We start from the raw sequence: 27,521 nt of genomic DNA on the forward strand, positions 1-27,521 counted from the left end.
GGGAGACCGCGACAGGCGACAGGCGGAGCGGGCAGGCGGCCAAGGCCCCAGCGGCCAGCGTCACACGAGGGGGAGGGGCGGAGGCGTCTCCGCAGACCCGGCCAATCGTGAGGGGGATTGCGTGCGGCGAAGGGTCGTCATTGGACATCCACCGCGGGCGGCCCTGGTCTCCGCTACCTGTAGCTAAGGCGCAGTTGCTCGGCGGCGCGGCGCGCGGGGAAGGCTCGTCTCGCGAGAGCTGAACTCCTTTCTTGGCTGCAGCAGCCGCAGCGCCTCGGGGACAGTCATGGACGCTCTGGAGGACTACGTTTGGCCGCGGGCAACCTCAGAGCTCATGCTCCTCCCGGTCACGGGCCTGGAGTGCGTGGGGGACCGGCTGTTGGCGGGTGAGGCTTGGCTCGTGGCGCGCTAGCGGGCAGAGGAGCGCCTACCTGGGGCGGGGCCACAGGAACAAAGGGATGCCCGGAGTAGGAGGATGGGCGGCAGGATGAGGCCCGATCGAAAGTGGGAAGGGAGCCAAGGAGGTGGCGGGGACGAGGCCAACCCGAGGAGGGCAGAGCCCGAGATAAAAAGCTGATCTGACTGCCGCGGCCCTCTATAAACTGCAGCCAGTGTGGAAAGGGTGGGCGGAGCCGTGGAAAGGCGCAGCGGAACGCGGTCGTTCGGTGTGCGGGGGCGCAGGGGAGCGAGAGGAGTGTGTGGCCCCTTGGATGAGATGGGCGGCGATTTGGCCTCTCCCGAGGAGGGGTGGCAGAGTGGGGAAAATAGGGAACGTGGTCCCCTCACGGGGGTGGGGCTTCTTTGGGGAAGGCGGGGCCGGGAGAGGCAGGAATGGTGGCAGGGTGAGGCTCCTCCTAAGTGGGCTTGAAGATCCCTTGAGGTGGGTGGGGTGGCGGAAAATTGCAAATGAACCCATTCTGAGTAGGCCAGTGCCAGGGGAAGCGGTGGCTGAGGCCCCTCCTGAGATGGTTGGAGTCCAGGGAATCGGGTGTGGAGGTTCCTCTGAGAAAGGAAACACAGGCCCCAGTGGCTGGCTGCAAAGGCCTAGGACCTGTGGTGTCAAAAGTCCTAGGGAGCAGTAAGACCTGACATGAAGTCAGGTGTGAGTCCTAGTGACTGATGATGGTGCTGCTGAGTTTTATCAGGGTCCTGAGGCAGGCGTGTGTGTGCGTTGTGGAGGTGGGGGGCGTGGCCTTCTGCAGAGGTAACAGCAGCCACTCAGGTGCCCAAACCTCAAGCCCAAGAATCTTCCTCACTCTCCAAGCCAGTCTGATTGACTTTGTTTTTATTTTATTTTATTAATTTATGAATGAATGACACAGTCTCGCTCTGTCCTGAGTAGTGTTGTGGTGTCAACACTCAGCTCATAGCAACCTCAAACTCCTGGGGTCAAGCGATCCTCCTGCCTCAGCCTCTGGAGTAGCTGGGATTACAGGCCTGCGCCAACATGCCTGGCTAGTTTTTTCTATTTTTAGTAGAGAAGGGGGTATCCTCTTGCTCAGGCTGGTATGGAACTCCTGAGCTCAAGCAGTCATCTCACCTCAGCCTCCCAGGGTGCTAGGATGACTTTGATTTCATATATGTGGTAACTGTTTATCTGCTTTTAGTGCCATCATTCCAGGCCATGCTATAGTGTCTCCCTGATCCCCTCAGTAGCATCCTTTCTAGCCCATTCTTAACTCCTTCATTTCCTGTTTCAACCACCTCATTGTCTGGTTTGTAATTGATACTCAATAAATGTTTATTTTATTTGTTTATTTATTTATTTTATTTCGGCATATGATGGTGAATAAATGTTTATTGAATGCCAGAAGATTGAGACTGAGTCTGGGGGTGGTGTGAGTGGCTGTGGTTGTCATCTTAGGTAAGAGGTGATGACCTGGACCAAGGTCACTGTGGTGGGGAGGATTTGCAGACTCTTTGGAAAATGAAATCCACAGAACTTGGGAAGAGATAAGATGTGGGAAATTAAGAGAGGAGGAGTCTGTGGGTTTCCTGGTTTTTGGCTGGGGGATGGGCAGAAGGTAGTAATGATCGTTGAGACGAGGAACATTGAGAGAATTTGAGGGATGAGTTAGAGTGGAAGATGCCTGCAGGACAACCAGGCGGCAGCTGAGGGTCCAGTTCTGGAGAGACCTGAGTGTGTGCACACACATAGTTGGGGTATATGAGGCTGCCCAGAGAGCATGTGACTTGTTTAGATAGAGGTGCTGAAATTCTCTGAAAGCACCAATTAGGGGAGTTTTAGGAAAGGAAAGGAATTAAATAAGGAGAATGTATATTACAGAGGCAAGAAAAGAGGTTTCTTTTTGTTTCTGCTGTGTGTCAGACTTTGTGACTATATCTCATTTGTTCCTTCTGAGGTTCTTTGTGTTGCTGCTATGCTGGGGCTTCATACACAGAATAGGGCTCACATAGCTGACCAGTAGCGGGGCCAGGATCCAAGCCCAACCTCTTGTGCTGAAGTGGGGGCTGCCTCTCCAAGTTCTCATCGATACCAAGTGTGCTCATATCTCCTTAGATAGAAGAAGCTCTTCGAAATCAGGAGGGGATGCAGTGGCTTCAAGAGTGAAAAGGTTGCTTCAGTAAGGACAGCCTTTACCCTGATAGAGGGGGATCAGGAAGGATGCGTGTAGAGATATCTGAGGCTGAGAATTTAGGGACTAACCTGTCTAAAGAGTGAGGTGGAGTGAGGAGAAGGACGTGAGTTTGAGAAATTCGTGGTTGAACTGAACGTCAAGAGTGACTGCTGGTCTGGGAGGCCGAGGTGGGAGGATCGCTCAAGTTCAGGAGTTCAAAACCAGCCTGAGCAAAAGCGAGACCCTGTCTCTACTAAAAATAGAGAGAAATTAATTGGCTAACTAAAAATATATAGAAAAAATTAGCCGGGCATGGTGGCACATGCCTGTAGTCCCAGCTACTTGGGAGGCTGAGGCAGAAGGATTGCTTGAGCCCAGGAGTTTGAGGTTGCTGTGAGCTAGGTTGATGCCACGGCCCTCTAGCCCAGGCGACAGAGTGAGACTCTGTCTCTAAAAAAAAAGAATGACTACTGGGGGCAGAAAGTCAGTACTGAAAGTCCAGCTGAAACTGAGACCAAGGATTTTCCAAGGTTCAAGCCACAGGATTGTGTGTCCTTATGCATCTATATGCTACATGCTCCTTCCCCCCATCTCTTCCCCTGGGGTCATCAGAATTAGGTTCATGGTTCTGACATGATTCTTTGCTTCTGCCTAGGTGAGGGGCCCGATGTCCTGGTATACAGCTTGGACTTTGGTGGACATCTGCGCATGATGAAGCGAGTGCAGAACCTGCTTGGCCACTATCTTATCCATGGGTTCCGGGTGCGGCCGGAGCCTAATGGAGACCTTGACACAGAGGCCATGGTGGCTGTGTTTGGGAGCAAGGGACTCCGAATTGTGAAAGTTAGTTGGGGACAGGGCCACTTCCGGGAGCTTTGGCGCTCAGGCCTGTGGAACATGTCTGACTGGATCTGGGATGCACGCTGGCTCGAAGGGAATGTGGCCCTGGCCCTGGGCCATAACTCAGTGGTGTTATATGACCCCGTGGTAGGGTGCCTCCTGCAGGATGTGCCCTGCACGGACAGGTGCACCCTCTCCTCAGCCTGTCTGATTGGAGACACCTGGAAGGAGCTGACCATAGTGGCAGGTGCTGTTTCCAACCAGCTCCTGGTCTGGTACCCAGCAGCTGCCTTAGCAGACAGCAAACCCGTGGCACCTGACCGGCGGGTTAGTGGGCATGTGGGTGTCATCTTCAGCATGTCCTACCTGGAAAGCAAGGGCTTGCTGGCTACAGCTTCAGAAGACCGAAGTGTCCGTATCTGGAAGGTGGGCGACCTACGGGTTCCTGGGGGTCGGGTGCAGAATATTGGGCACTGCTTTGGGCATAGTTCCCGTGTATGGCAGGTCAAGCTCCTAGAGAATTACCTTATCAGTGCAGGAGAGGACTGTGTCTGCTTGGTGTGGAGCCACGAAGGTGAGATCCTCCAGGCCTTTCGGGGACATCAGGGCCGTGGGATCCGGGCCATTGCTGCCCATGAGAGGCAGGCCTGGGTGATCACGGGGGGTGATGACTCTGGTATTCGGCTGTGGCACCTGGTAGGACGTGGCTACCCAGGTTCGGGGGTCTCAGCTCTCTGCTTCAAGTCCCGTAGTAGGCCAGGTACCCTCAAGGCCGTGACACTGGCTGGCTCTTGGCGACTGCTGGCAGTGACTGACACAGGGGCTCTGTACCTCTATGACCTGGAGGTCAAGTGCTGGGAGCAGCTACTAGAGGATAAGCACTTCCAGTCCTACTGCCTACTGGAGGCAGCTCCTGGTCCTGAGGGCTTCGGGCTATGTGCCATGGCCAATGGAGAGGGTTGTGTCAAGGTTGTCCCTATCAATACTCCAAGTGCTGCTGTAGATCAGACCCTGTTCCCTGGAAAAGTGCATAGCCTGAGCTGGGCCCTGCGTGGCTACGAGGAGCTCCTGTTGCTGGCATCGGGCCCTGGTGGGGTAGTGGCTTGCCTGGAGATCTCAGCTGCGCCCTCTGGCAAAGCTATCTTTGTCAAGGAACGTTGCCGGTACCTGCTGCCCCCAAGTAAGCAGAGGTGGCACACATGCAGCGCCTTCCTACCCCCAGGTGACTTCCTGGTATGTGGGGACCGCCGGGGCTCTGTGCTGCTGTTCCCCTCCAGACCAGGTCTGCTCAAGGATCCTGGAGTGGAAGGCAAGGCTGGGGCTGGTACTGGGGCACTTGGAGCAGGTAGTGGCAATGGTGGGAATGCTTTGGCGGGGTGGGGCCCTGTGTCTACCCTTCCTTCCCTGCATGGAAAGCAGGGTGTGACCTCAGTCACGTGTCATGGTGGCTACGTGTATACCACTGGGCGTGATGGCACCTACTACCAGCTCTTTGTGCGAGGTGGCCAGCTCCAGCCTGTCCTAAGGCAGAAGTCCTGTCGAGGCATGAACTGGGTGGCTGGGCTCCGTATGGTGCCTGATGGGGGCATGGTCATCCTGGGTTTCCACGCCAATGAGTTTGTGGTGTGGAGCCCCCGATCACATGAGAAGCTGCACATCATCAACTGTGGTGGTGGGCACCGCTCCTGGGCCTTCTCAGATACTGAGGCGGCTATGGCCTTCGCGTACCTCAAGGATGGGGATGTCATGCTGTACCGGGCTCTAGGCGGCTGCACTCGGCCACATGTGATTCTCCGGGAGGGTCTGCATGGCCGTGAGATCACTTGTGTAAGGCGTGTGGGCACCATCACCCTGGGGCCTGAATTTGGGGTACCTAGCTTCATGGAGCCTGACTACCTGGAGCCTGGCAGTGAGGGACCCGGCCTGATTGACATTGTGATCACCTGCAGTGAGGACACTACTGTCTGTGTCCTGGCACTCCCCACGACTACAGGCTCAGCCCATGCACTCACAGCTGTTTGTAACCATATCTCCTCGGTGCGTGCTGTGGCTGTGTGGGGCATCGGCAGCCCCGGTGGCCCTCAGGATCCTCGGCCAGGCCTCACTGCCCGTGTGGTGTCCGCTGGGGGGCGGGCTGAGATGCACTGCTTCAGCATCATGGTCACTCCGGATCCGAGCACCCCAAGCCGCCTTGCCTGCCATGTCATGCACCTTGCGTCCCACCGGCTAGATGAGTACTGGCACCGGCAGCGCAATCGGCATCGGATGATCAAGGTGGACCCAGAAACCAGGTAATGTGTACTGGCAGGCAGCATAAGATGCGATTACACAGCCAAGCTTGCAGGCTTCACCTGACAGCTGTGCATTGTCTTTGCAGATACATGTCCCTTGCAGTGTGTGAATTTGACCGGCCTGGCCTTGGACCCCTTGTGGCTGCAGCTTGTAGTGATGGGGCAGTGAGGTGAGAGCAAAGGGCCCATGGGGTGGGGAGATAAAGGATATGAAGTTGTCCAGGATGGGTTCTAAGCTGGGCTCTTCCTCCTCCTTCCCCCCTCCCCCCCCCAGGCTCTTTCTCTTGCAGGACTCTGGGCAGCTTCTGCAGCTCTTCGCTGAAACCTTCCACCATAAGCGGTGTGTTCTCAAGGTCCACTCCTTTACACATGAGGCACCCAACCAGCGGCGGTGAGAGGGGCTGGACAATGATCCTTCATGGGTTGGGTTCCTGTTGCTCTCCATCCCTCACTGACCTGACTGTCCTTTCCTGGCTCCCAGGAGGCTGCTCCTGTGCAGTGCAGCTACTGACGGCAACCTGGCCTTCTGGGATATCACCACTGTGCTAGACCGTGGCTCCACTGCCCTCGAGCCTCCAGTAGACCCTGGACTTCCCTATAGTGAGTAGCTAGTGTGCAGCCTGGCTGCTGCACCCCACCTCTCCCTTTGCCTTCTCTTGTGTGGTGAGCAGAGCTGTGATAACCATCCTCTTCTTCCAGGGCTGGGCACCCCCTCCCTGACTCTCCAGGCCCACAGCTGTGGTGTCAACAGCCTGCACACCTTGCCCACTCGTGAGGGCCACCATCTTGTGGCCAGCGGCAGTGAAGATGGCTCCCTCCACGTCTTCGTGCTTGCAGTGGAGATGCCAGAGCTGGAAGAGGCTGTGGGGGAGGCTGAGTTGGTACCCCAGTTGCGTGTGCTAGAGGAATACTCTGTCCCCTGTGCACATGCTGCCCATGTGACAGGCCTCAAGATCCTAAGCCCAAGCCTCATGGTCTCAGCCTCCATTGACCAACGGCTGACCTTTTGGCGTCTAGGGCATGGAGAGCCCACCTTTATGAACAGCACTGTGTATCATGTGCCAGATGCAGCAGACATGGACTGCTGGCCTGTGAGCCCTGAGTTTGGCCACCGCTGTGCTCTTGGGGGTCAGGGGCTTGAAGTTTATAATTGGTATGATTGAGGTATCCCGTGGTGGCCGGCATGCTGGGTATGGGGCCTGCTCACAGACAGTGCAGCGGGGGTTGACTGTGCCCTGAGGGGAGGCAGCAGTCGTGGGGTCCCAACTTCAGAGCAGGAGCTGGAGGTGAGTAGAGTGTTGCTGAGACTATGCCCCACTTCCCACAATAGGACAAAACTTTGGACAACAAAACAATTTATTTTGGCTCTAGGCTCCTAAACGTGTGGGGTTTTGCGTTTTTTCCAGTTGATGACTTTGTGAACATTCCTATATATCCGGGCCTTGTGGCCTTAGATGTGACTCAGTGGAGGGAGACCCAGCATAGCCAGGCCAGCGTGGAGCACCTCACGCACGGCCCTCAGAAGCTGCAGGCGGGCGAACATCTGACCAAAGAGGTGTGGTCGAGGTTCCTGAAGGAGAAGGGGCCTGCTAGTCTCATCCTCTGCTTTCTTGCTTTTACCCTGCACCCCTTTGCACTTCCCACCCCCTGTGCTGTGTGCTTACCCCTAGGACGTGTACCCGGTTATAGTATGAGCTGAAATCCATGCTGAGCTGTACCAGGAACTTGCACATCTAGAGACAGAGACTGAGTCACTGGCCTGTCTCTTTGCTCTTATGCCCCAGCCCAGAATTTTTTTTCTAATGTATCTGGGGCCATGCTAATCTTCTCTGTATCGTTCCAGTGTTAGTGTTTGTGCTGCTGAAGTGAGCACCCTAGCCCAGAATAAATAGTGTGTTGAGTGTCTAGCCTTGTTTTCTGTGCCTCACCGTCTCTGTGCGTGCAGCAATGTGTAGCCCTGGGGTTGTGCAGTCCAGGACTGCTATCTGGCTCAGCAGGTCTGGGAAGGGGAGAACACTGTTGAAGAGCAGCAGCCACTCACCCTGTGGGGGAGAAGGGTGCTGCAAGGAAAGTCCAAGCCTCCTGCTTGTGCTACCTATTGGAAGGGACACTTACCTCATCATGTAGCAGTGAGAAGTCCAGACTGCTCACAGGTGGAAAAGTGGGGTACAGACCTTGTTCCTTACTACGCTTGTAGCTCTCAAAGAGTGTAGCAAGACGGGCACAATTATACATGACAAAGGTGCCACTCTTTGTGCCCTTTGTGGAGATGCTGCTGTCAGATAGGGCCAGGAGGAGCTGGAAAATGGGAGCACAGCTGCAGAGAAGGAGGGCAGCCACTAAACCCTGTCCCCCCAGCCCTGGCCCTGTGACACTGACTCCCAGGCTCACCTGACTCTGTGGGCTTGTGCTCAGCATCTCAAACTTGATGGTGGCCACAGAGAGAATTCCAAAGATCTCCATCCAGGCTGGGTCTGAGGGAGTACAGGTTGGTCAGTGAGTCTCTGCAGAGAAGGAACAAGGGGCAGGGGTGCAAACCACCTGCCCTACTGCAGAGCACTGCCAGGGCCTTCCAGGCGCACCTTGTGCCAGATCTTCACTGTGTTTGAGAGCTGAGGCCTTGCACACCTGGGCATGCCGGAATCTGTTTTGAAGAGTGAGAGGAGGGCCAGTGGGCAGGGTCCCAGTAAAGACTTCCCCCACCTCGACTACCCTGGCTCAGGTTGGCCTTCCTTTCAGCCTCAACTCACTTGTAGTACTCAGGGGCAGTCATCAGAGTGCCGGGTGCACCAGCTACTTTCACTGGGCCACAGATCAGGTGCTTCTGTCAGGAAGATGGCAGAGATTCAGCCCAGCTGGTGCTACTCGCCAGCAATAAGTCCTTCAGAGGAACCCAAATCTGGTGCCTCCAGTCCACCCAGACTCCCAGAACTTGTAACCACCAGGCTTAGTGTCTCCTTCTCAAGCCCAGCCCCTAAGGACATGGTCCAGCCTCAACTTATTCTTCAGTGTTCTTGGGATGTTTTCGGACTCCATCTTCTCCAGAGCCTTGCACCTGCTGCACATGCCCTCTCAACAAGTTCACCATCTCCCCCAAGGTCAAGTGTCAATTTCCGGATCTGTCAGGTAACAGGCCCCTTGGTAGGTTTTCAAGGGAGGTGAGGTAGTGGGGAGCTCCAACATCACTAACCTACCTGTCTGAGTGGAGCCTGGTCATCCAACTTCCACCAAAGCAGGTCCAACTTTTGTTGCTGGAACTCCTCCTCACAGCTCACCACGTGTATAACTGTGCAGCTGTTGGCCCCAGCCTTATAAGGAAGGAAGGTAGTCACTACAGAGATGCAGGATACTTGGTTTGCTAGAAGCCTACAGGGCTGGGAGTTACTAACCAGGCCTGGGTAGCTGTCCTCCGGCCAATACCGCAGAGCCTCCTGTAGCTCGGCCAGCACAGAGAGCAGATCCTCTGTCACTGCAAAGAGAACATATAGGTGCTGAGGCTGGCTGGCCAGTAATGCAGAAATCCCCATACCCCTTTTCTGGCCCTGTTAGGCTCCAGGTCCTACCCAGACAGTTGTCCAGGTTGGGGTCATAGCCAGCTGCTAGGCCCTGTTCTTCCACCAGCTCCTTCAGGCACAATCTGCCCAGGACGCCGGGGGGCAGTGTCCTCCCATCATGAACACAGGTAATTTCTGCAAGTGCGCGGCTCCTGAGGGTTTCGGTTGAGGCTTTCTCCGAGGCACAGGGCCAGTCCACCCGCAGTTGCTGCAGGAAGGTCAGCATGTGCAGATCCCGCACAGCAGGCACTAGGCGCACGCACACGCTGCGAAGGGAGAGCGACCGCCTCAGCCTGCGCACCTAATCGGGCTTGTCAATACTTCCCACCCCCAGCGGCTGTCCCCAAGGGCGGCGCCGTTCTCTAGGCCTCCAATAAGACGTCCCCCACCTTCTCCATTTTGGCCCCGCTCACCCATGGGCACGAAGAGCTCGTGCTAGGTGATCAGCCACGAGCACGGCACGCAGCTGGCTCAGGCGGAGTGCACAAGGGGAGCCGCGCAGCGCCGGGCAGTGCAGTAAGACGCGCGGGCACAGGGAGGCAGGCGTAGCGGGCGCGGCATAGGCAGCCACCGCGCGGAGGACGCGCTCGAATACGGCTGGTCGGTGCAGCTGCAGCGACAGACCCGCGGGGGTCGGCACGCAGCGCAGCACTGGGGCCACACCGGGGCCCTGCAGGCAGGCGACGGCACGGAACACATGCTCAGGCACCTGTGGGTGGACGGGCGGTGTGAGCTGGCCGCAGCGGTCGCTACCACCCTGGGCCGCACGTCCCGGCCCGCTCCCACCTGCCCGTCCTCGAAGCGCGTCCGCAGTGCGCCTTGCGGCGCCAGGAAGTCTCGGGCACGGAGGTGGCGGGCGCGCGTCTCCTTGAGCCACACAGGGCCGCCAGGCCCCAGGGCAGCGTTGAGAGCCCCCAGAGTCTCCCCGACCCCAAGGCGCCCTGTCGCCATGGCGACCGGAAGGAGTGAGGTGAGCGGAACCGGAAGCAAATTTCCGGAAGGCGGAACTTCCAGAAAGGCCGACTGGCGAGGGCGGGGATCCAGCAGCGGCCACCGGAAAGCGGACAGGTGCCGCAGAGGGAGTCACGTCTACTGCTTTCCATCTGCGGGTCCCAGTGCTGCCTCTACGCGACCCACCTGCATTGCCGGGGCCCAGGCCCGAAATCTCCGGTCCCCCCAGGGCCTAGGGCTCTTTCGGCGTAGCCCGCATTAACAACTAAGAAAAAGGCCAGGCGCGGTGGCTCACCCCTGTAATCCTAGCACTCTGGGAGGCCGAAACGGGCGGATTGCTCAAGGTCAGAAGTTCGAAACCAGCCTGAGCAAGAGCGACACTCCGTCTTTACTATAAATAGAAAGAGATTAATTGGCCAACTAATATATATAGAATAAATTAGCCGGGCACGGTGGCGCATGCCTGTAGTCCCAGCTACTTGGGAGGTTGAGGAAGTAGGATCGCTTGAGCTCAGGAGTTTGAGGTTGCTGTGAGCTAGGCTGACGCCAAGGCACTCACTCTAGCCCAGGCAACGGAGTGAGACTCTGTCTCAAAAACAAAAGACAAAACAAAAAATCAACTAAGAAAAAGATCCTTGTGACTGGGTGGCGGCTCAGACAGGGCACCTTCTCTTATCACGGAAGTCTCATGTGTTTGTGTAATAACGTTTAATTTTTCCCATTTTACATATGATTAAAAGGTCAAATTTCTAAATGATTGTCACTAGAATAAGGCAGTAACATTAAGGCCACTTTCACGACCCACTTTAAATGTCTCGTTTTTCAAAGAATTTGTGTTCCACGGTTTCAGATTATTTACAAGCATTTCCTCCTTTGAGATATGGGTGAGTTTTTTTCTTTTTGAGACAGAGTTTCACTTTGTTGTCCAGGCTAGAGTGAGTGCCCTGGCGTCAGCCTAGCTCACAGCAACCTCAAACTCCTGGGCTCAAGTGATCCTACTGCCTCAGCCTCCTGGGTAGCTGGGAATACAGGTATGCGCCACCATGCCTGGCTAATTTTATATATTTAGTTGTCTTGATAATTTCTTTCTATTTTTAGTAGAGATGGGGTCTCGCTCTTGCTCAGGCTGGTCTCCAACTCCTGAGTTTAAGCGATCCTCCCTCCTTGGCCTCTCAGAGTGCTAGGATTACAGGCCTGAGTCACCACGACAAGCCATGGGTGGTCTTTATTCCCAATAAATTCGCACTGATACAACTATAGGTTTTCTTCTTTTGATACCTGAGGAATTAGAGCCACGGTGATGGTGTACCAGAATTACCAGCTTTTGTCTCCTTTAACCTGGTGTACTTCAACAGCATCCTCAAGCTTCCCATTTTAGGCTATTAAGGGCCAACTAAACAATTTGACCAAGAGAAGCGGCTAAATAGACCTCAGTTGGAACATCCTGCTCTAGTGGGAAAGCACTTTTCCTCTCACCAGGGGTCCCCAAATGTTTTTACTTCCACACACCCCCCCCCCCCCCGCCCATTTTCATTTTAATAGAGATTGAAACCCACTAAGTACAGAGAACTGGGAAGCCCTATTATCTCTGTGTACAGAGTTCTGGAAAGGAGAGAAACATAAGAACAGGAAAAGCTTGGCAAGGTCCCATTCTGGACCAGGGCTTTGAGGCCTACTGGGAGGCTCCGAAAGAGCACTGGGCGGACACGACATTCCCGATGGCTTCTTGGGTGCCCCACTCAACGGGAGTGATCGTGTCATTCCAAAGCGCTTTCCATGCTGTAGGCTCATGACCCGGAAACAGCTGCTAGCAGGGCTCCGCAGCCAAGCTGGGGACTTCAGCTACTCTCGTCCACAAAGACCGTTGGGGTGGTTTTTCCCCAGGAAGTGTAAGGCTATGTTTAGCGAGCTGTGGGCTGGGCTGGCCCTGTGGGACTCACCATCCTAGCAGCTCTACCCAGAGGCCCCGAGTCCACCCTCCCTCGCCAATGCTCCCAGGTGGTGCCAGAGATGGCCACCAGCCCCGGCTCTGCGACATCTACACCCACCACCTCCAGCCTGAGGGCACACCTGAAGGAGGAACTGAGACGAGATGGGCCCAGTTAAAGTATGTCTGGGGGTCTGGGGCCACCCCATCTGGGCCAGGGCGCTGCTCAGGCAGGAGAGCAGGGAACGAAATCCAAGCGCAGCTGGAATGCTCTGGAGACAACAGCTGCTTTTGGGATTCCGTTGCCCGCTCTCCAGCCGTTGGAGGGGGCTCCTGCCCCCAGGTTACTTGCCCTGAGGCCAGATCAGAACCCGCCCATTCCCAGTCCCAGGAGGCGGATCCGGGAGTAGGCGGTGAAACCGAGTCTAGTGGGAACGAGGCGCTCACCTGGGCCCCAGAACAATAAGAGGGGAGGTAGGGGCCTCCCCTGGGACCGGGTCCTGATCCGGATTAGATCCGCAGGGTAGGATTAGCTCTGCCGGTCCTACGCAGCTGGGACCACTGGTGCGGTAACGGTGGAGGGGCGGGCTTCGGAATCCGCCAAGAGGGAAGCGCGCCCGAGGGACCAGAAAGGAAGTAAACCCATGCGTCCGCCTCGGGGACACCCCCGCGACCGGGGCCCTTTGTCCGGTGACGCTGCCAGAGCCCGGAGCGCCAGGGGACGAACTGGTCCACACAGCAGTGGCGAGACCCACAGAAGCCCATTGCGACCAGCCCTAGCAGATCCGCCGCCAGGCCCCGATTGTGCCAAGCCTCCCACTCGCCCGGCCCCGCGGGTAGCGAACGCGACAATGTTCCCCTGAGGCCACAACAGAGCCGGCGTGCCCAGATACCCAAACCCAGCGCCGGCGCCAGCGACTCTTGCGCCAGTAGGCCCTTGACTTGGCTCAAGATGGGGGATGGGGGACTCTCGGGACGCCAGCAGACTGAACGAGGACAAGGTGATGCTTCAGGCGCCGCTGAATTCAAGTCTGGTCCGGTTCGGCCCTGTAGATCCCACCCGAACAGCCATATCAGCCCCACAACCGCGTGCCCTTCCGCTTGCTCTGGCTTCCCGCAGATTTGGAGCCATTTTAAGGCAAAACCACATGGCCACGCCCCCTCGCGCTCCAGAGAAGCCAATCCCCGCTCGGCCACGCCCCCCGCAGCGCGCGGCGGCGCAGCCAACGGTCGAGCGGTTGACGGTTGAGGAGGGGCGTGATACGGCAGCAGCGGAGAAACCCGAGGCGCCCGCCCCGCCCACGGGGCCCGAAGCCACAAAGCTTGGGATTAGCGGCGGGGAGGCTGGCACCACGCCCTGTCCAGGTGTGCAGGACACCGCCAGGTGGGCGGCCTCCCCACCCCGGGCCCGAGGCACCCTGCTTAATGGCCGAGAGCCGGGGGCGCGGGGGGCAGGCCACGCCTGCGGCTCAGGCAATGCCTGAAGGCGGTGACGCTACCAGGTGTCCCACTCTCTCGGGACGGTCGGCGGGGACATAGGGCGGGGCGGGCGGCAGGTGCTGACACTGGAGCCGGCGGGGGGACTGCCCCTCCTGAGACAGATGGCGCTAGCTCGCTGGGCCGGCCGAACTGTGAGATGCCCTCCAGAACGCAGAGGGCGCTGTTGCCGCGCTGTGTCCGGCCGGGCTAGACCCCACCAACCCTGTGCCGGTCTTGCTACACGCGTATCAGCCATGGCCGCGGCTTTGGCGCTTCGCTGCCTGTCCCGCGCGCGACCGGCGCCGCGCTATCCGCCCGTTCAGCTGCCGTGGTGAGCCCGGACTCTGCGCCCCTAACCGCCCCTCCCAGGGCCGGTGACCCCAGCCCTGCACCTGCCGACCCGCTAGACCACAGCCTGGGCACGCGCCCCTGACCCTACCGATCCGCAGGGCCCCACGGCGCGGGTATCGGCTCTCGCCGGCGGACGACGAGTTGTATCAGCGGACGCACATCTCTCTGCTGCAACACGAGTCCCCTCACGCCATGTACATCGACTGCTACAACAGCCGCGGCTTCACTGTCAACGGAAACCGAGTGTTCGGGCCCTGCGCGCTTCTCCCGCACTCGGTGTTGCAGTGGAACGTGAGCTCTAACCCTCAATGAGGAATCTGAGGCTCTGAGTCACAGGCTCTCTCCCTGCTTGTGTCCCTGTCCAACTGGCCTTTCCGTGTATCCCCAAAATGAAGCCGGGGCGGGGGGAGAAGCTGCATGGATTTGTTTGTCATATTGAATCTGTCTCCTCCCTGTAGGTGGGATGCCACCAGGACATCACCGAAGAGAGCTTTTCCCTGTTCTGGATGCTAGAACCCCGGATAGGTATGGAGGCGGGAAAGGAAGGCCTGAGGTGCTCTGGGCCCCAGAAGGCCACCCTCACCCCATCCTCTCAACAGACCTGGTTGTAGAGTAGCCACACCCTCCTTTCCCTAGAGATTGTGGTGGTGGGCACTGGAGACCGGACTGAGAGGCTGCAGTTCCAGGTGCTGCGAGCCATGAGGGAGCGAGGCATTGCTGTGGAAGTGCAGGACACGGTAAGTCCCAGGATTTGGGAATGCTGTGGGCAGCTCAGGCCTAGCCCACCCTAGGTAGGCTGATGCTGGCCTATTCTTTGCAGCCCAACGCCTGTGCCACCTTCAACTTCCTGTGTCATGAAGGCCGAGTGACAGGAGCTGCTCTTATACCCCCACCTGGAGGGACTTCACTTCTCTCTCTGGGTCAAGTTGCAGAATGAACCTCCAGGAACTGACCTGTCTAGGAGGGCCCTGGCACTTTGCAGAGTGCAGGGCTTCCCAATGCTTTCACTATTGTCTTCCTTTGGCACTGTAACACTTGTTTGCCAGCATATTAATAACTTATGTACTTCTATTGTTTGTATCAGGTGTGTTGCTGGCCAGGAGCTGCTGGCTCAGTGGGCTCTTGGTGGGAGTATAAAGAAACTAAGGGGTCACTTTTGTTTTTTTGAGACAGAGTCTCGCTTTGTTGCCCAGGCTAGAGTGAGTGCCGTGGCGTCAGCCTAGCTCACAGCAACCTCAAACTCCTGGGCTCATGTGATCCTGCTGCCTCAGCCTCCCAAGTAGCTGGGGCTACAGGCATGTACCACCATGTCTGGCTAATTTTTTCTACATATATTAGTTGACCAATTAATTTCCTTCTATTTATAGTAGAGACAGGGTCTGGCTCTTGCTCAGGCTGGTTTTGAACTCCTGACCTTGAGCAATCCGCTCACCTCGGCCTCCCAGAGTGCTAGGATTACAGGTGTGAGCCACTGCGCCTGGCCTAAGGGGTCACTTTTTCATTTAGAAAGTCTATTTACCCGGTCCAGATCTGTTCACCTGTTCATATGCAGATTTGAAGGGACCTCAATGGCTTTCCCCATAAGATCATTGATAAAAGATTTGAGTTAGGGAGTGGAGTACATATTCATGTTTTGACCTGCTCCCAGGAGGCTAAGCTTTGGGCTGGCAGGATGCCCTGTGGATGCCAGTCCCATGGATTGTTCTGGGATCCTTTCTAGGGAGCCACAGAGTCAGAGCCTCCATGAGACTGAACCCACAGGAGCCAGAGCTGATCAGAGCTGGTTTGTAGCAGCCTCAGAAGGAACTTTTTGAAACTGGAACTATCCCTTACCAGGTTCATGGAGCACCTTTATTTATCCCAGGACCTGAGCCTCCCCCTGGAAATGAGGATACTAAATTTGTGTGCATTTCTGGTGGTGGCAGCTGCAGAGTCCCGCCTGCCTACTGACCTCAAAAATCAGCCATCACTTTCTTTTTTTAAACTTTTATTGAAAAACTGAGGGGATGTGCTGGATACCTTTTTAGAAAAGCCGCTTCTCATACCTGTAATCAAAAGGACCACTGGTGAGGTGAGGATAGGAGAATAAAGGCATAAGCATGGCAGAAGCGCCCACCCAGAAATGGCACTTACGAATGGAGGCTGTGGACACCACCTTCCACCTGAGCTGAGGATGTCCTCTTCTCAAACTTAAGCTCCCCAGAGTACATCATGGCTCTGAAGAGGGTCAGATGTCAAAGGTGGGTAGCTGGCCCTGATCAGCCCCTTTAACCATGTCCCAGCTCCCCAAGCTCACCTGACTTGGGTCAAGCTCTTGGCACCAATGTCCTGGCAGGAGTGCTGGATGCCGGCAATCAAGTAGGGGACAAATTTATGGATGGACCCTTTGTCCTGCACAGCTCCAGACACCCCCTGGGCCACTTTGATTTTATCAGCTTCACTGCAGGGAGATGCAGAGACACAGACAAGGTCACACCAGAGATAAGACTGTCAGTCCAGGGCTGGGGTGGGGTAATTGGCCTGCCTGTCCCACCTGAAATATCGGTTCTGGCTGCTGAGATGCTTGTCCATGGCATCCAGAGAACCCATACCACGATATTTCTTTAGCCGGATGCCGTCGGAGAAGAAGTACTCACCAGGGGCTTCAGTTGTAGCAGCCAGGAGGGAGCCCATCATGACTGTGGATAGATGGAGTGTTTGGGGCAGAGCCTTCACAGCACTGGGGAAGGGGTGCCACCAGCCTCCAGGCCCTTACCTGTGGAGGCCCCAAGGGCCAAGGCTTTGGCAATATGGCCCACATTTTGGATTCCTCCATCAGCAATGACAGGAACACCAAAGCGCCGTGCATACTCTGACACCTTGTACACTGCTGTTGCTTGGGGCCGCCCACAGGCCAGCACTATTGAGAAGGAGGAACAGATGGGTGGGTAGGGTTAGTGGGGACAGGCACCCTAGCCATACATAGCACCCAGGAGCTCTTGGCTACAACTGTACCAGAACTGCAGCTTGGAAGAGGAAGAGATGTGTCTGGGATGGCTGCTGCCCCATCTGCCTTGAATAGTACAAACAAATGTGGTGGCCTTCACTCAACCCTGCGTGTGCGCGTGCACGTGTGCAGTGCCCAGGGCAGCCTCAGGCACATGCAGTCTTAGCAGCCGGGAAAGCCCCGCCCAGCTGGCATCAGATGGGGCAAGAGTCACCGTGCAGTGCAGTTAGTTCCCAGAGGCACTGAGTCAGGCCCACCCTTCCTCCCTGCATGGTGGGCAGCTCAGGCAAGGTCAGGGCAGTGTCATGTGGAAGGAAGAGCAGGTTTCAGAGTTGGTTCTTGAACCATGCCTATGGCAGAAGATGTGGACAGGGCAGGGATTGCCTAAGGAGGTCCTGTCCTATCAGGGCCCCAGGAGGAGGATGGAGCTGTGTTCTTCAGCAGCCCCCCAAACCATGGTCTGTATATCAGTTTGCCCTGCCCACCCGTCAGCACCACAAACCCCGGGAGCTACAGCTACAGTCAACCAAGCAGCCGGGCAGTGGGCAGCTGGGCCGGGCTGGACTTACTATAGCAGCCCGTGACAGTAGAAGGGCATTTGGGGCTGTGGGACTTTATGTCTGGAGGGATCTTGGGAGCCACTAAATAAAACAAACAGACCAGAGTTTAGAGAGGGCGCAGAGCAGGAGCAAGGAGGCCAGGCTAGGCGAGGGAGTGGCAGGTGAGGGATGGCAAGAACTTGTCTTGCTCCCAGCCATGTCACCCATCCAAGAGGCCAATCTGGCCCCAGGTTTGCTTCTACTGGAGGAGGACTCAGTGGTGTTCCACTAAGAGTGCTTGACTTCAGGGTATGTGGGGCCTGAAGCCAGGGTCTCTGTGGGTTCTGCCAAAGCATATTCTTACCTTCCTGGGTGATGCAGATGGAGCCACTTCCCATTCCCACCCGCAGGGCATCCACACCTGCATCAATAAGGTTCTTGGCCTGAGCAGCGGTGACCACTACAGTGAAGGAGAGGAAAGGCTCCTGTGAAGGTCCGTTGGGAGCCCAGCTCCCCCACTCCCACCACACATCTTTCAGTACCCAATCTTGCCTTACCATTGCCTCCAATGACTTGGAGACTGGGGTATTTCTCTTTGATATACTTGATCATATTGATCTGGAAGATGGAGTTTCCCTGGGAAGAGTCCTGGGACAGGAAAGTAAGTCCCAGTCAGGCTGTGATATGGCAGCTGCCCATACTGCCCCTCCCTGCCTGTGTAGCAGCTCACCAAAACCACTACATCAACACCAGCCTGGGCAAGCAAGTCCAGCCTATACTTGTCATCCTCATGAGTGCCAATGGCTGCCCCACACAGCAGCTGCTTCTTGGCATCTTTGGAAGCCAGTGGGTAATCCCGGTTCTTCTTCAGGTCTGTCCGGGCAATGATAGCCACTAGCTCATCGTCTTCATTTACAATGGGCAACTTTCCTGAGATCAGGGCAGGACATGAATTAGGACCCTGAGCATTAGTTCCAGGCCCCCTTCCCACCTATAAGACTTACCTTTCTTACTACGCTGCAGAATTTCATTTGCTTCCTTCAATGTGATGCCTGCAGGGGCTACTACCAGGTCTTCCCTCTTTGTCATGATCTAGGATAGGGAATGAGAGTTGTGAGGAAAAGCCAGTCAGAAACCAGACCTCTCCACAGATCCTGCCCTACTCAGGAGTGAGGTTCTAAAGACCACCATGTTCACACACCTGCACCTAGACCACCCTTCCTCAAGGGAACGCAATAGTTCCTACAGCAGTATAGCAGCAAAAGGGAGAATTGAGTAGAAAGGACAAGTGGCACAGAGAACAACTATGTAGAAGGACCACACAGGAGCAATGTGAAGAGAATTAGAAGAGGACAACTGACATTGATCCTTGAACACTGCTCCCACCCTAGGAGTCGCAAAAAACAAAGCATAAATGCTGGCAAGCATGTGGACAGTTTGAGAGCCTCTGGTAGGGAAAGACTGCAAGAACCCAATGAAGGAGTCAGAAACTTGGCTAGGCCCTCAGAGATATTATCATAAGGGCAACAGAAGCTTCTTGTCTTCAGCCTAGGCTGCCAAAGCTTAGCTGTGCTCTACCATTGGCACCTACCTCTTCCAAAAAGCAGTCATGCTCCTCTTCCTTGAGAAAATCAATGTCCCTTGAGGAGATGATGCCCACTAAGCGGCTCCCCATCCGGCCTGTGTCTGTGATTGGGATACCGCAGAAACCATGCCGGGCCTTGGCCTCAAAAACATCCCGTACACGATCCTTGGGGCTGAGGACCACAGGGTCTGTGATGAATCCCTGCTCATATTTCTGGAAAGGATGGTGAAAATGGGCATTGCATCTTTCAACCACTTTCATCAGGCTCTTGGTCTGAAGCATGGAGTCTGTCCCTAACTCCACCTTTGGCAGTGCCACAGAACCAAATCACACCAACACTTAAGAGACATTGCTGGGCTACAGGTACTGTCCACCTGTACCTGTTCTGTTGCCTTAAGAAACGGGGTCTTAGGCTCTTCTCAGTAATTGATCCCCATGGTGAGAAGAAAGGATCCTTAATTGGCAGAATAAACTCCCACTCCCACCCCGCCCCACCTCAGTGCATTTCCCGGGAGCTCTTGGCCATGATCCTTGCCCTTCTGACCTTCACTTTCCGAACTTCATTGGCCTGGAATTCAGGTGTACAGTTGTGGTGGATGAAGCCGATACCACCTGTAAGCTACAGAATGAGCAGAAGAGAGGGAATAAGTGACAGAATAAGAGAGGCAAGACTGGATGTCTTAGGGAAAGGAGATGGCATTCCTGCTTCTCCCCTACCCCATGGGGCTCACCGCCATTGCTATGGCCATTCCAGCCTCTGTCACTGTGTCCATGGGTGAGGAAACCAGTGGGGTCTTCAGAGTAATTTTCTTGGTCAGAGCAGAGGTCAGGTCCTGAGAAGACAAAGGTCCACTAATGTGGGAAAGCATCTCTTACAGTTTAGAGTGGTACCAGGTACCCCCCAAAACAGGTGCTCCGTATGATCTGCATGAATCCAACCCTAAACCCAATTTGGTGAGGTTGCCCAGAGACAAGGCAACCTTAGTCTACTTTAATGTTCAAAACCCAAGTTTTGATCATACTCACCACCTGGTCTGCAGTGAAGTCGATGTAGCCAGGGAGAATGAGAAAGTCACTGCGGGCAAGGGGAATAAATTGGGAGTAGGGCACTCAGGCTTATGGCAGCATAAGACTCCATCCCTATAGATCAATCGTCTAAGGCATATGAATAGACATGGGCGCTCACTGAGCCTGTATGTCACAGGAGAGGCAGAGCACAAGGTGGAGACAGGGACGGAAGTCCTTTACGGCAACTGAGCTGTCATCAGTGCTCCTGGCACCCTGACAATTTCGTGTGTCCAAAGAACGGAGTCTCTAGCCTCAAATCCCAAGCACTATTAAGATAACTTCCCCAAAGCCAACCCCCGCTCCCGGCCTGTCAAAATGAGCCCCGGAGATGGGTGAGTAGTTCCCGGAACCTGTCCCCCATGCTGCCTGTGCTCGAGAGGGCTCTATGGAAGCCCCCATCTGGGCTCTTCGCCCAACATGCCGCCCCACTCCTCGCCCAGGTGAGCCCCATAGGCCCGCACTTGTAGGTGAGACCGTCCCCGCAGTTGAAGAGCTGCTGTGCCGTGAGTCCATCGTCTGGCACATAAGACGTGCCCCCGCTAATCAAGTAGTCGGCCATGACCAACGCAAGGAACGCCGCGTGTCTCCGAGGACCACGCCGCAGAGACCTCTGGCGTCTGGGCCGCGCCAATATAAACCAGCCGGCTTCGTCACGGCGCCGCGCGCAGTACTGACGTCATGGCGTAAGGCGCGGGGGTGGAACGACTAGGGCGCGGCGGAAGGGGCGGGGCTAAGAGGAACCGGCGCATGCCTACGGCACGCACAGACCTATTGTGGAGCTGGGCTGTTTCCTGTCCCACCCCCTCGACGCAGAACCTTGGCCCGTTCAACTAAGAGGCAAGGCTTTGCTTCCACTGTTCCGCCCCAAATAAAGAGACCACGTTCACTAGCATGTTGAAAAGACGTGCTTGTCATTCTTAATAAACAACTAGAGTAAGAATACATAAGAGAAACAGAGTGGTATCTTTATATGATACACAAGTGTATGTTACAAGAATTCCATCAGGCACAGGAGCCTCAGGTTTTAAGGCCTCAATGTTAGGCCAAAAAAAAAAAAAAAAAAAAAAAGCATGGTAAAGTTTTTACTTTAACATCTAAAATGTCACTTGTAAAGGAGGGTGTAATAGAAATTGTCTTTAATAAATCATAATTGAAGTTCCCTCATTTTTCTTCCATTAAGATGCTAAGTTTGTCTGAGCATGAAGAAAAGAACATGGCTCCCCTGTGGTCAGCGAAGTCTGCCAGTCCAGGGTGAAAACCAGCTGGGGAGATTCCCTGCAGGGTCCATCCATCATTAATTCCATCTCTCTTGAGGAAGGGAAGGGGCCGCATTTCTTCTAATAGTCCAAGTCCTTTCCACAGGCCTCAGACAAAGAGTCAGCCAGCAACTTTCTAGGATACCTGGCTCTTAGGAAACCCAGAGCTCCCATCGGCTGAGGAGTCTGCCACAGCAGGTTTATAAAGATGCAAAGGGGGCAGAGTTTTCTTTTACATTTTAAACCGAAGCAGCCTGATAGGCTTCATAACTACACCAATAAAAAAAGAATAAAGAAAAAATGGAGGCCTCTTCTTTAGTGTGAAAGTCTGTCTCATTTTTCCTGGCTGGTTTCTCTTGCACCATGGCCAAGGCATCTCAGTGCATGGTGCTTGCGTTGGCCACTGCGATGGCCTCTTGAATTTCTCGTATAACCAGGATCCGGGTTAGCATTTGTCCCATCTGCTCTCTGCTGATAGGCTGGACTGAGTACCAGATAGGGCTGTTGGGGGCCACCACTGGCTCAGGTGTCAGGTAAAAGGTATCATTCCGGCCTTTCACACTCTGGGGGCTGAAAAATATGTCAGTAAAAATTGGGTAACACCATTATAACCTCAACCCTCCCACTTTGAACCTCCCAGACAGATGCTGTCTGCAAAAGTTGGTAAGGCACCAAGATACTGTGGCACAGCTACTGAATTCCATGTACCCACAACATACCACCTCCTGGTCCTCCTTTGGGGCTACTGCAAATGCCAGTGATAGTTTGCTTTCCTTCTGCCGCTCCTTTCCATGTGCTAGCTATGATTCATCAGACTGTACCTACCTACAGCTCCCCTGGGCTCATTTCACTTGAGTTCATCTATATCCCACCTGGAGGCCACTTCACAATCCAGAGGTCTATCTTCAAGTCTTTGTTCATGTTATTCACTCAGTAATAAAGGCCAGAATGCTGGGGTTCTTAGCTGCGCTCATGCCACCCCCCAAAGTGTGCTATGTACCTCTATTAAAGTACTTAGCACCGTCCATTTTCTAACAGTTATTCATCCATTCAAGATTTATCGAAGGGCTACTGTGTGCCAGGTCAGCACTAAGTGCTGATGTTAAAGAAATGAGCAGGAACAATAATTTGTACTACCCTCACATAGCTTACAGATAAAAGGAGAGACAAAGTTATATAAACATAAACAAAATGACAAATAGTGGTTAAGTGCTACAGAGCTACATCCAGAGAAAACAGGGAATCTAGAGCTGCTTCCCTGATAAAGCTGTGTTGAAGTTGAGAAGAGGGATAACATGATGCCTTTGAGTGGAGAAGAGCTAGTGTGGCTAGGGAGCCAAGAGCTCCATGGACATCAGGTTAGCAAGGGGGAGCAGATGAAAAGCTTTGTCCACTATGTGAGGATTACTCTGTAATGAGAAACCACAAAAGTTTTCATCTAAGTAACATGCTAAGGTCTGCAACCTAGAAAGATCATTCTGGCATTGCTGTGTCAAGATGATTTGACAAACTACAGGGACAAGAGGGAGTAAAAGCCAAGAGAGGGAGTCCCCCTAGATTGATGGTGACAGTGACAAAAGGTCAAGGCCAGGATGCAGGGCCATGCTCAATATGTGTGCAGGTGGCTTCTCTGTACCTTCATACCCTTTGCTCGAAAGGCGACTGACTATAAAGGGATTGGGGACCCCTTTTATATCAGTGCTAGGCACATCACACACTTTTAGAAAAACAGCAAGTTTGCTTCTATATTTAGCTTTTCAGAAGTGTTTTTTATTCTCACTTTGGGACTAAGGAAAGCCTCTCTCCTGTGATCAGACAGACACATACACACACACACCCACAAACACACACACGGATAGCCAGTCATAATAAAACCTCCTCACCATTTGAAGAGGTAGAAATCGTAGAGCTTGATGGGACACCTCAATGGATTCTCTGGATTTTCTGTCTGTTCTGCATACATGTCATCTGTAACTGTAAAACACCCCCCACACACACACCACAGATGTGGCATCAGACTGCATTAGCTCCAGCCCAGAACCTTAGGCTTTCAGCCATCCCAACTAGAAAATATTGGGTGGGAGGAGGGAAAGTATGGGGCATGGGCAGGGACTATGAAGGGAAGAGGCAGCTATCTTCTCAGGGGCTTCTCTGCTTTTAGGAGAAAAATTTGAAGTTTTTGACTGGGCAGAAGGAAGCAGAAAAATCCTATCCAGCAAACCGCAACCTGCATCTGCGCATTCATCACTAGCCCCATAGGCACAAGGGAGGCTGGGACAAGTAGCACATCTTTGTGCAGTCCCCTGCCTCCTTCCCCTACCTTTCTGGCCAGTCTGGTGTATTCCAAGGGCCTTCAGGTACCGTATACTCGTGCTTTTATCCTTGGGATTAGAGGGGTTCTTCTTTGTCTGTCGCAAGACCTTGGAAAAGGCCAGCTTCATGTGCTGGTCCACTGTCTTCAACAGGAAGTACCTGGACCACAAGTGAAAGCAAGGCAGAGGGAGGGGTGCCAGGAGAATACCATGACTTACCCTCTACCCATCAGTACGTCAAGGAGCCACTGCCCACACTCCCAGGATCTTGGCAGGCCCATACCCAAGCACAGGAGCCAGTGGAGGAGCCACGTCAAGATGGATGGTAGGGATCTAGCAAGGCTGTTTGCCTTACTGGTCACCACACAAAATGTAGCCAAGGCGAATGGGGTTTTCAATAGCCCAAAGTTTCTCAAATGTCTCAGAGGAATTCAGAAGTCCTCCTGGATAGTTTCCACCCTCTTTGCTGGACGGATGCCAGCAGTGGCTAAGCGTGGAGCCTCTAGAACACTTACTTGGTGTTAAAGAACATGAGGGTGGTCAGCAGAGTGGAAGGGGAATGAGCCCCAAGTTGTTTGCACTCCCACAGCATCTCCTCAGTCACATGGCTGGGCAACACATAGCCTAGGAGGAAGAAAGTACTGCTACAGGAAGATGGCAGGTGGTTTCTCAAAGGTACAATATGGGAGGTATGAGGCACAAAGACCACACAGAAATACAACTTTAATCAGGGAAGTCTCCCTAGGGTATGGCAGAATAATCTGGAAAGCTGGTTAAGACAGATGCCTCGGTCCCAACACAAGTTTCTAGGGTAGGACCTGATAATGACATTTCTAAGAAGTTCCAAGGTGGTGCTATCGTTGCTGCTCTGGGGAATCACACTTGATAACTGTATCAGCCTTACATGGTAACAGTTACCTGACAAAGTCTTTCTCTAGTGCAAGGCTAATATGGGGCAAAAGGGATTGCCCTCAGGGAGAATGAAATAACCAAAACTCTACATATAAGTACACTTCTCTGAGAGGATACAGAGCTTGCATTATATCTTCAAAGGTCTCCAAGGGCCCAAAGAACTGGTATGCATTGCCCTGTTTGCCTTTGGCAAACCTTCTCTCATGTCTACCACGAGAGAAGGCAAGGCCATTCTCATTCCTTATCTGGATAAAAGGGAGACTGATATTTGGCTTTTACAAGTCTCCCCCACAGGGCAGGTGTTACTGTAAGATCCTCGTTCATAAGAGAACACAAAGTTAGCGGAGGCAAAGACCAATTGTTTGAACAAGAGCCTTGGTCAGCAAGGTTTGCACACAAGGAAGAAGATACTTGGTTTGACCACCAAGCCCCCATCATGTGCTGAATTCAGTTCATATGTGCACTTAGGGCACGGTGAGACACAGCAAACACTACTATTCTCCTGAAGGGTTTCAACATTCTCCAGGCAGGCAGTAAGGGTGATACTTCCTGAAAGCAGAAAAAGGAACATTCTGCCCAATACACTTCTCTGTTTTTGTCAAAGCTGGCCCTCTGATGACATTAGCATACTTCTATCTCTTTAAGATAGCTCTGGCTCTATTCTTGTCTAAACTTTGGCTATTTGGTGTTGCAGTGGCAATGTGATAAGCTTTCCTGTTCTCAGACATAACTGAAGTCCCCAAGGTGCAGGAAGAGCCAATGACAACCCTGCTTTAGAAAGGCAATCTGCTAGGAGTAATTCCTGACATACCTTGGCATGTTCTACTTCTCTGGGTTCACTCTGCCAGCTGTACCCTCCAGTGTCACTTCCCTAAATTTACTCTTCTCAACACCACAACTTAAAATTAACTTTAGGCACGGCACAGTAGCTCAAGCCTTTAATCCCAACATTTCAGGAGGCTGAGATGGGAGGATCACTTGAGCCCAGGAGTTTGAGAACAGCCTGAGCAACATAGCAAGACCCCATCTCTATAAAAAAATTTAAAATTAGCCAGATGTGGTGGCATGTGCCTGTAATCGTAGCTACTTGGGAGGATAAAGCAGGAGGATGGCTTGAGTCCAGGAGCTGAAGGTTGCAGTGAGCTATGATGATGCCACTGTATTCCAACTTGGGTGAAAGAGCAAGACCCTGTCTCTAAAATAAGAAAATAAAACAAACTTTTTGTGCCTGAAAACCAGGACTATTGGTATGGAAGTAAGAAGATATAGATAAACACATTACATAAAATAGCCTTAGGCTGGGCTTGGTAGCTCATGCCTGTAATCCTAGCACTCTGGGAAGCAGGAGCGCGGCTCATTTGAGCTCAGGTGTTCGAGACCAGCCTGAGCAAGAGTGAGATCCTGTCTCTACTAAAAAAAATAGAAAGAAATTAGCTAAACAGGCTGGGTGTGGTGGCTCATGGCTATAATCCTAGCACTCTGGGAGGCCGAGGCAGGCAGATCATTTGAGCTCAGCAGTTTGAGACCAGTATGACCAAGAGCGAGACTCTGTCTCTACTAAAATAGAAAGAAATTACTTGGACAGCTAAAAATATATACAAAAAAATTAGCTGGGCATGGTGGCGCATGCCTGTAGTCCCAGCTACTCTGGAGGCTGAGGCAAGAAGATTGCTTGAGCCTAGGAGTTTGAGGTTGCTGTAAGCTAGGCTGACGCCATGGCACTCTAGCCCAGGCAACAGAATGAGACTCTGTCTCAAAAAAAAAAAAAAAAAAAAAAAAAAATATATATATATATATATATATATATAGCCTTGTAGTTCTGACTCTGAACTGCAAGCATCAAAATGATGTATTTTGTCCTTAAAAAAAATTCTAGTTCTGCCCACTGAAGGTCTTAGAAATAACCAACCCAGGAGCAGTGAGTGCTCCTAGTTCCAGACTTTGGTACTGAAATACCACTTCTTACTAAAAGGAACCAGGCTCCATGGAGAACTGATGGACTCAACATTGGGAGAAGAAATGTCCAAGATGAAATGTCTAACATTCTGTTAAATCAGAAATCAAGAAAGTTAACAAAGACTACTAGGGTCATGTCAAAAGGACATAGGAGCCAATTTAAAAAGGCTCTAAATGGCCAACATTGAGACAATTTCCACATCAGTAAAGATAAATGCAATAGACTGAATCACATCAAATGTTTCAATTCAGGAGTTTACAATGCCTCTCGAAAACAAACAAAACAAACCTAACTCATCATCACTGGGAGAAGATGGTAAACTGACCCATTACGGTGAAATTGGTAAACAAAGGAAAAGAAACAAGCCTTCATCCTGCCTCTTCTATATAATCTGCACTGCTATGAAACCAGAGTTGAGTAGAAAACATTTCTCCTTATGTGCCAACTAATTAATGAAGTAGTAGTAAAATTAGAATACCATTTTGCAACCCTAAAAGAATTAATGGATCTAGACATTATGGGCACTGTAATGGAGGAAAAGCTACCAATGAGGTAACCTTGCCAAAAACAAAACAAAACAAAACAAAAAACAATCCTGAATCAATCTTTACATACAATTACTAATCAACTATAAACACATGGTACAAAAGAATATGTTAAAACACACTGGATGCAATCACCAAAAACTAAATTGTTTCACAATTTAAAGGGCTAGTTCCTTCCATAAATAAATTGTAAGAAAAAAAAATGGTGGCCAGGTGCGGTGGCTCACGCCTATAATCCTAGCACTCTGGGAAGCCCAGGCGGGCGGATCACTCAAGGTCAGGAGTTCAAAACCAGCCTGAGCAAGAGAACCCATCTCTACTAAAAATAGAGAAATTATCTGGACAACTAAAAGAAAAAAAAAATATATATATATATGTATATATACATA

The 27,521-nt window shown here is 53.1% G+C and overlaps 5 protein-coding genes and 1 pseudogene across 13 annotated transcripts in view; 2 read left to right on the forward strand and 4 right to left on the reverse strand.

The window, feature by feature from the left end:
• The first annotated feature begins 71 nt into the window (after positions 1-71).
• Positions 72-7,617, forward strand: WDR6 (WD repeat domain 6). Its single transcript, XM_012771216.3, has 6 exons — positions 72-386; positions 3,235-5,710; positions 5,797-5,880; positions 5,985-6,101; positions 6,192-6,310; positions 6,410-7,617. Exons 1-6 carry the CDS (start codon positions 287-289, stop codon positions 6,871-6,873), a joined length of 3,360 nt encoding a protein of 1,119 aa, XP_012626670.1. The 5' UTR covers positions 72-286; the 3' UTR covers positions 6,874-7,617.
• DALRD3 (DALR anticodon binding domain containing 3) lies at positions 7,049-10,259 on the reverse strand. Of its 2 annotated transcripts, XM_012771219.3 has the most exons (12): positions 10,051-10,259; positions 9,678-9,973; positions 9,274-9,530; positions 9,100-9,179; positions 8,905-9,018; positions 8,461-8,534; positions 8,293-8,354; positions 8,102-8,184; positions 7,826-8,008; positions 7,639-7,752; positions 7,375-7,443; positions 7,049-7,280 (listed from the first exon to the last, which is right to left on the reverse strand). In XM_012771219.3, the coding sequence occupies exons 1-12, from the start codon at positions 10,213-10,215 to the stop codon at positions 7,161-7,163; spliced, it is 1,617 nt and encodes a 538-aa protein (XP_012626673.2). In that variant the 5' UTR covers positions 10,216-10,259; the 3' UTR covers positions 7,049-7,160. The 2 variants fall into 2 exon arrangements, with proteins under 2 accessions (XP_012626673.2, XP_075863660.1); XM_076007545.1 differs by lacking the exon at positions 7,375-7,443.
• On the reverse strand, positions 7,521-7,583 carry LOC142875278 (uncharacterized; annotated as a pseudogene).
• A 3,100-nt stretch (positions 10,260-13,359) lies between the features above and the next one.
• Positions 13,360-15,043, forward strand: NDUFAF3 (NADH:ubiquinone oxidoreductase complex assembly factor 3). Of its 4 annotated transcripts, XM_076007651.1 has the most exons (6): positions 13,468-13,526; positions 13,744-13,952; positions 14,071-14,263; positions 14,431-14,497; positions 14,609-14,709; positions 14,793-15,043. In XM_076007651.1, exons 2-6 carry the CDS (start codon positions 13,744-13,746, stop codon positions 14,907-14,909), a joined length of 687 nt encoding a protein of 228 aa, XP_075863766.1. In that variant the 5' UTR covers positions 13,468-13,526; the 3' UTR covers positions 14,910-15,043. The 4 variants fall into 4 exon arrangements, with proteins under 4 accessions (XP_012626682.1, XP_075863769.1, XP_075863766.1 ...); XM_012771228.3 differs by lacking the exon at positions 13,744-13,952 and having other exon boundaries at positions 13,360-13,526; XM_076007654.1 differs by lacking the exon at positions 13,744-13,952 and having other exon boundaries at positions 13,391-13,507.
• An 899-nt stretch (positions 15,044-15,942) lies between these two features.
• The window catches only part of IMPDH2 (inosine monophosphate dehydrogenase 2), a 96,977-nt gene continuing 85,398 nt past the window's right edge, over positions 15,943-27,521 (reverse strand). Inside the window, exons 2-16 of one of the 2 annotated variants that reach the window (XM_076007639.1) lie at positions 20,612-20,822; positions 20,109-20,157; positions 19,814-19,915; positions 19,627-19,701; positions 19,089-19,295; positions 18,502-18,589; positions 18,228-18,427; positions 18,055-18,145; positions 17,862-17,957; positions 17,528-17,599; positions 16,728-16,871; positions 16,506-16,650; positions 16,269-16,412; positions 16,106-16,189; positions 15,943-16,017 (exon numbers count right to left, since the gene is read on the reverse strand). In XM_076007639.1, the coding sequence (XP_075863754.1) occupies positions 15,996-16,017; positions 16,106-16,189; positions 16,269-16,412; positions 16,506-16,650; positions 16,728-16,871; positions 17,528-17,599; positions 17,862-17,957; positions 18,055-18,145; positions 18,228-18,427; positions 18,502-18,589; positions 19,089-19,295; positions 19,627-19,701; positions 19,814-19,915; positions 20,109-20,157; positions 20,612-20,709 (1,617 nt within the window). In that variant the 5' untranslated portion in view covers positions 20,710-20,822 and the 3' untranslated portion in view covers positions 15,943-15,995. Of the gene's footprint in view, positions 16,018-16,105; positions 16,190-16,268; positions 16,413-16,505; positions 16,651-16,727; positions 16,872-17,527; positions 17,600-17,861; positions 17,958-18,054; positions 18,146-18,227; positions 18,428-18,501; positions 18,590-19,088; positions 19,296-19,626; positions 19,702-19,813; positions 19,916-20,108; positions 20,158-20,611; positions 20,829-27,521 lie in introns of those variants that run through there. The other variant, XM_012771232.3, reaches the window with a different exon arrangement.
• QRICH1 (glutamine rich 1) overlaps positions 21,043-27,521 on the reverse strand; it is a 56,729-nt gene continuing 50,250 nt past the window's right edge. For all 4 annotated transcript variants that reach the window (XM_020280322.2, XM_020280321.2, XM_020280323.2 and 1 more), the window contains 4 exons: positions 24,234-24,342; positions 23,727-23,878; positions 23,290-23,380; positions 21,043-21,976 (listed from right to left, as the gene is read on the reverse strand). In XM_020280322.2, the coding sequence (XP_020135911.1) occupies positions 21,784-21,976; positions 23,290-23,380; positions 23,727-23,878; positions 24,234-24,342 (545 nt within the window). In that variant the 3' untranslated portion in view covers positions 21,043-21,783. The remainder of the gene's footprint in view (positions 21,977-23,289; positions 23,381-23,726; positions 23,879-24,233; positions 24,343-27,521) is intronic.

Source organism: Microcebus murinus, chromosome 1, assembly GCF_040939455.1.
Source record: "Microcebus murinus isolate Inina chromosome 1, M.murinus_Inina_mat1.0, whole genome shotgun sequence".
Taxonomy (NCBI): Eukaryota; Metazoa; Chordata; class Mammalia; order Primates; family Cheirogaleidae; genus Microcebus; species Microcebus murinus.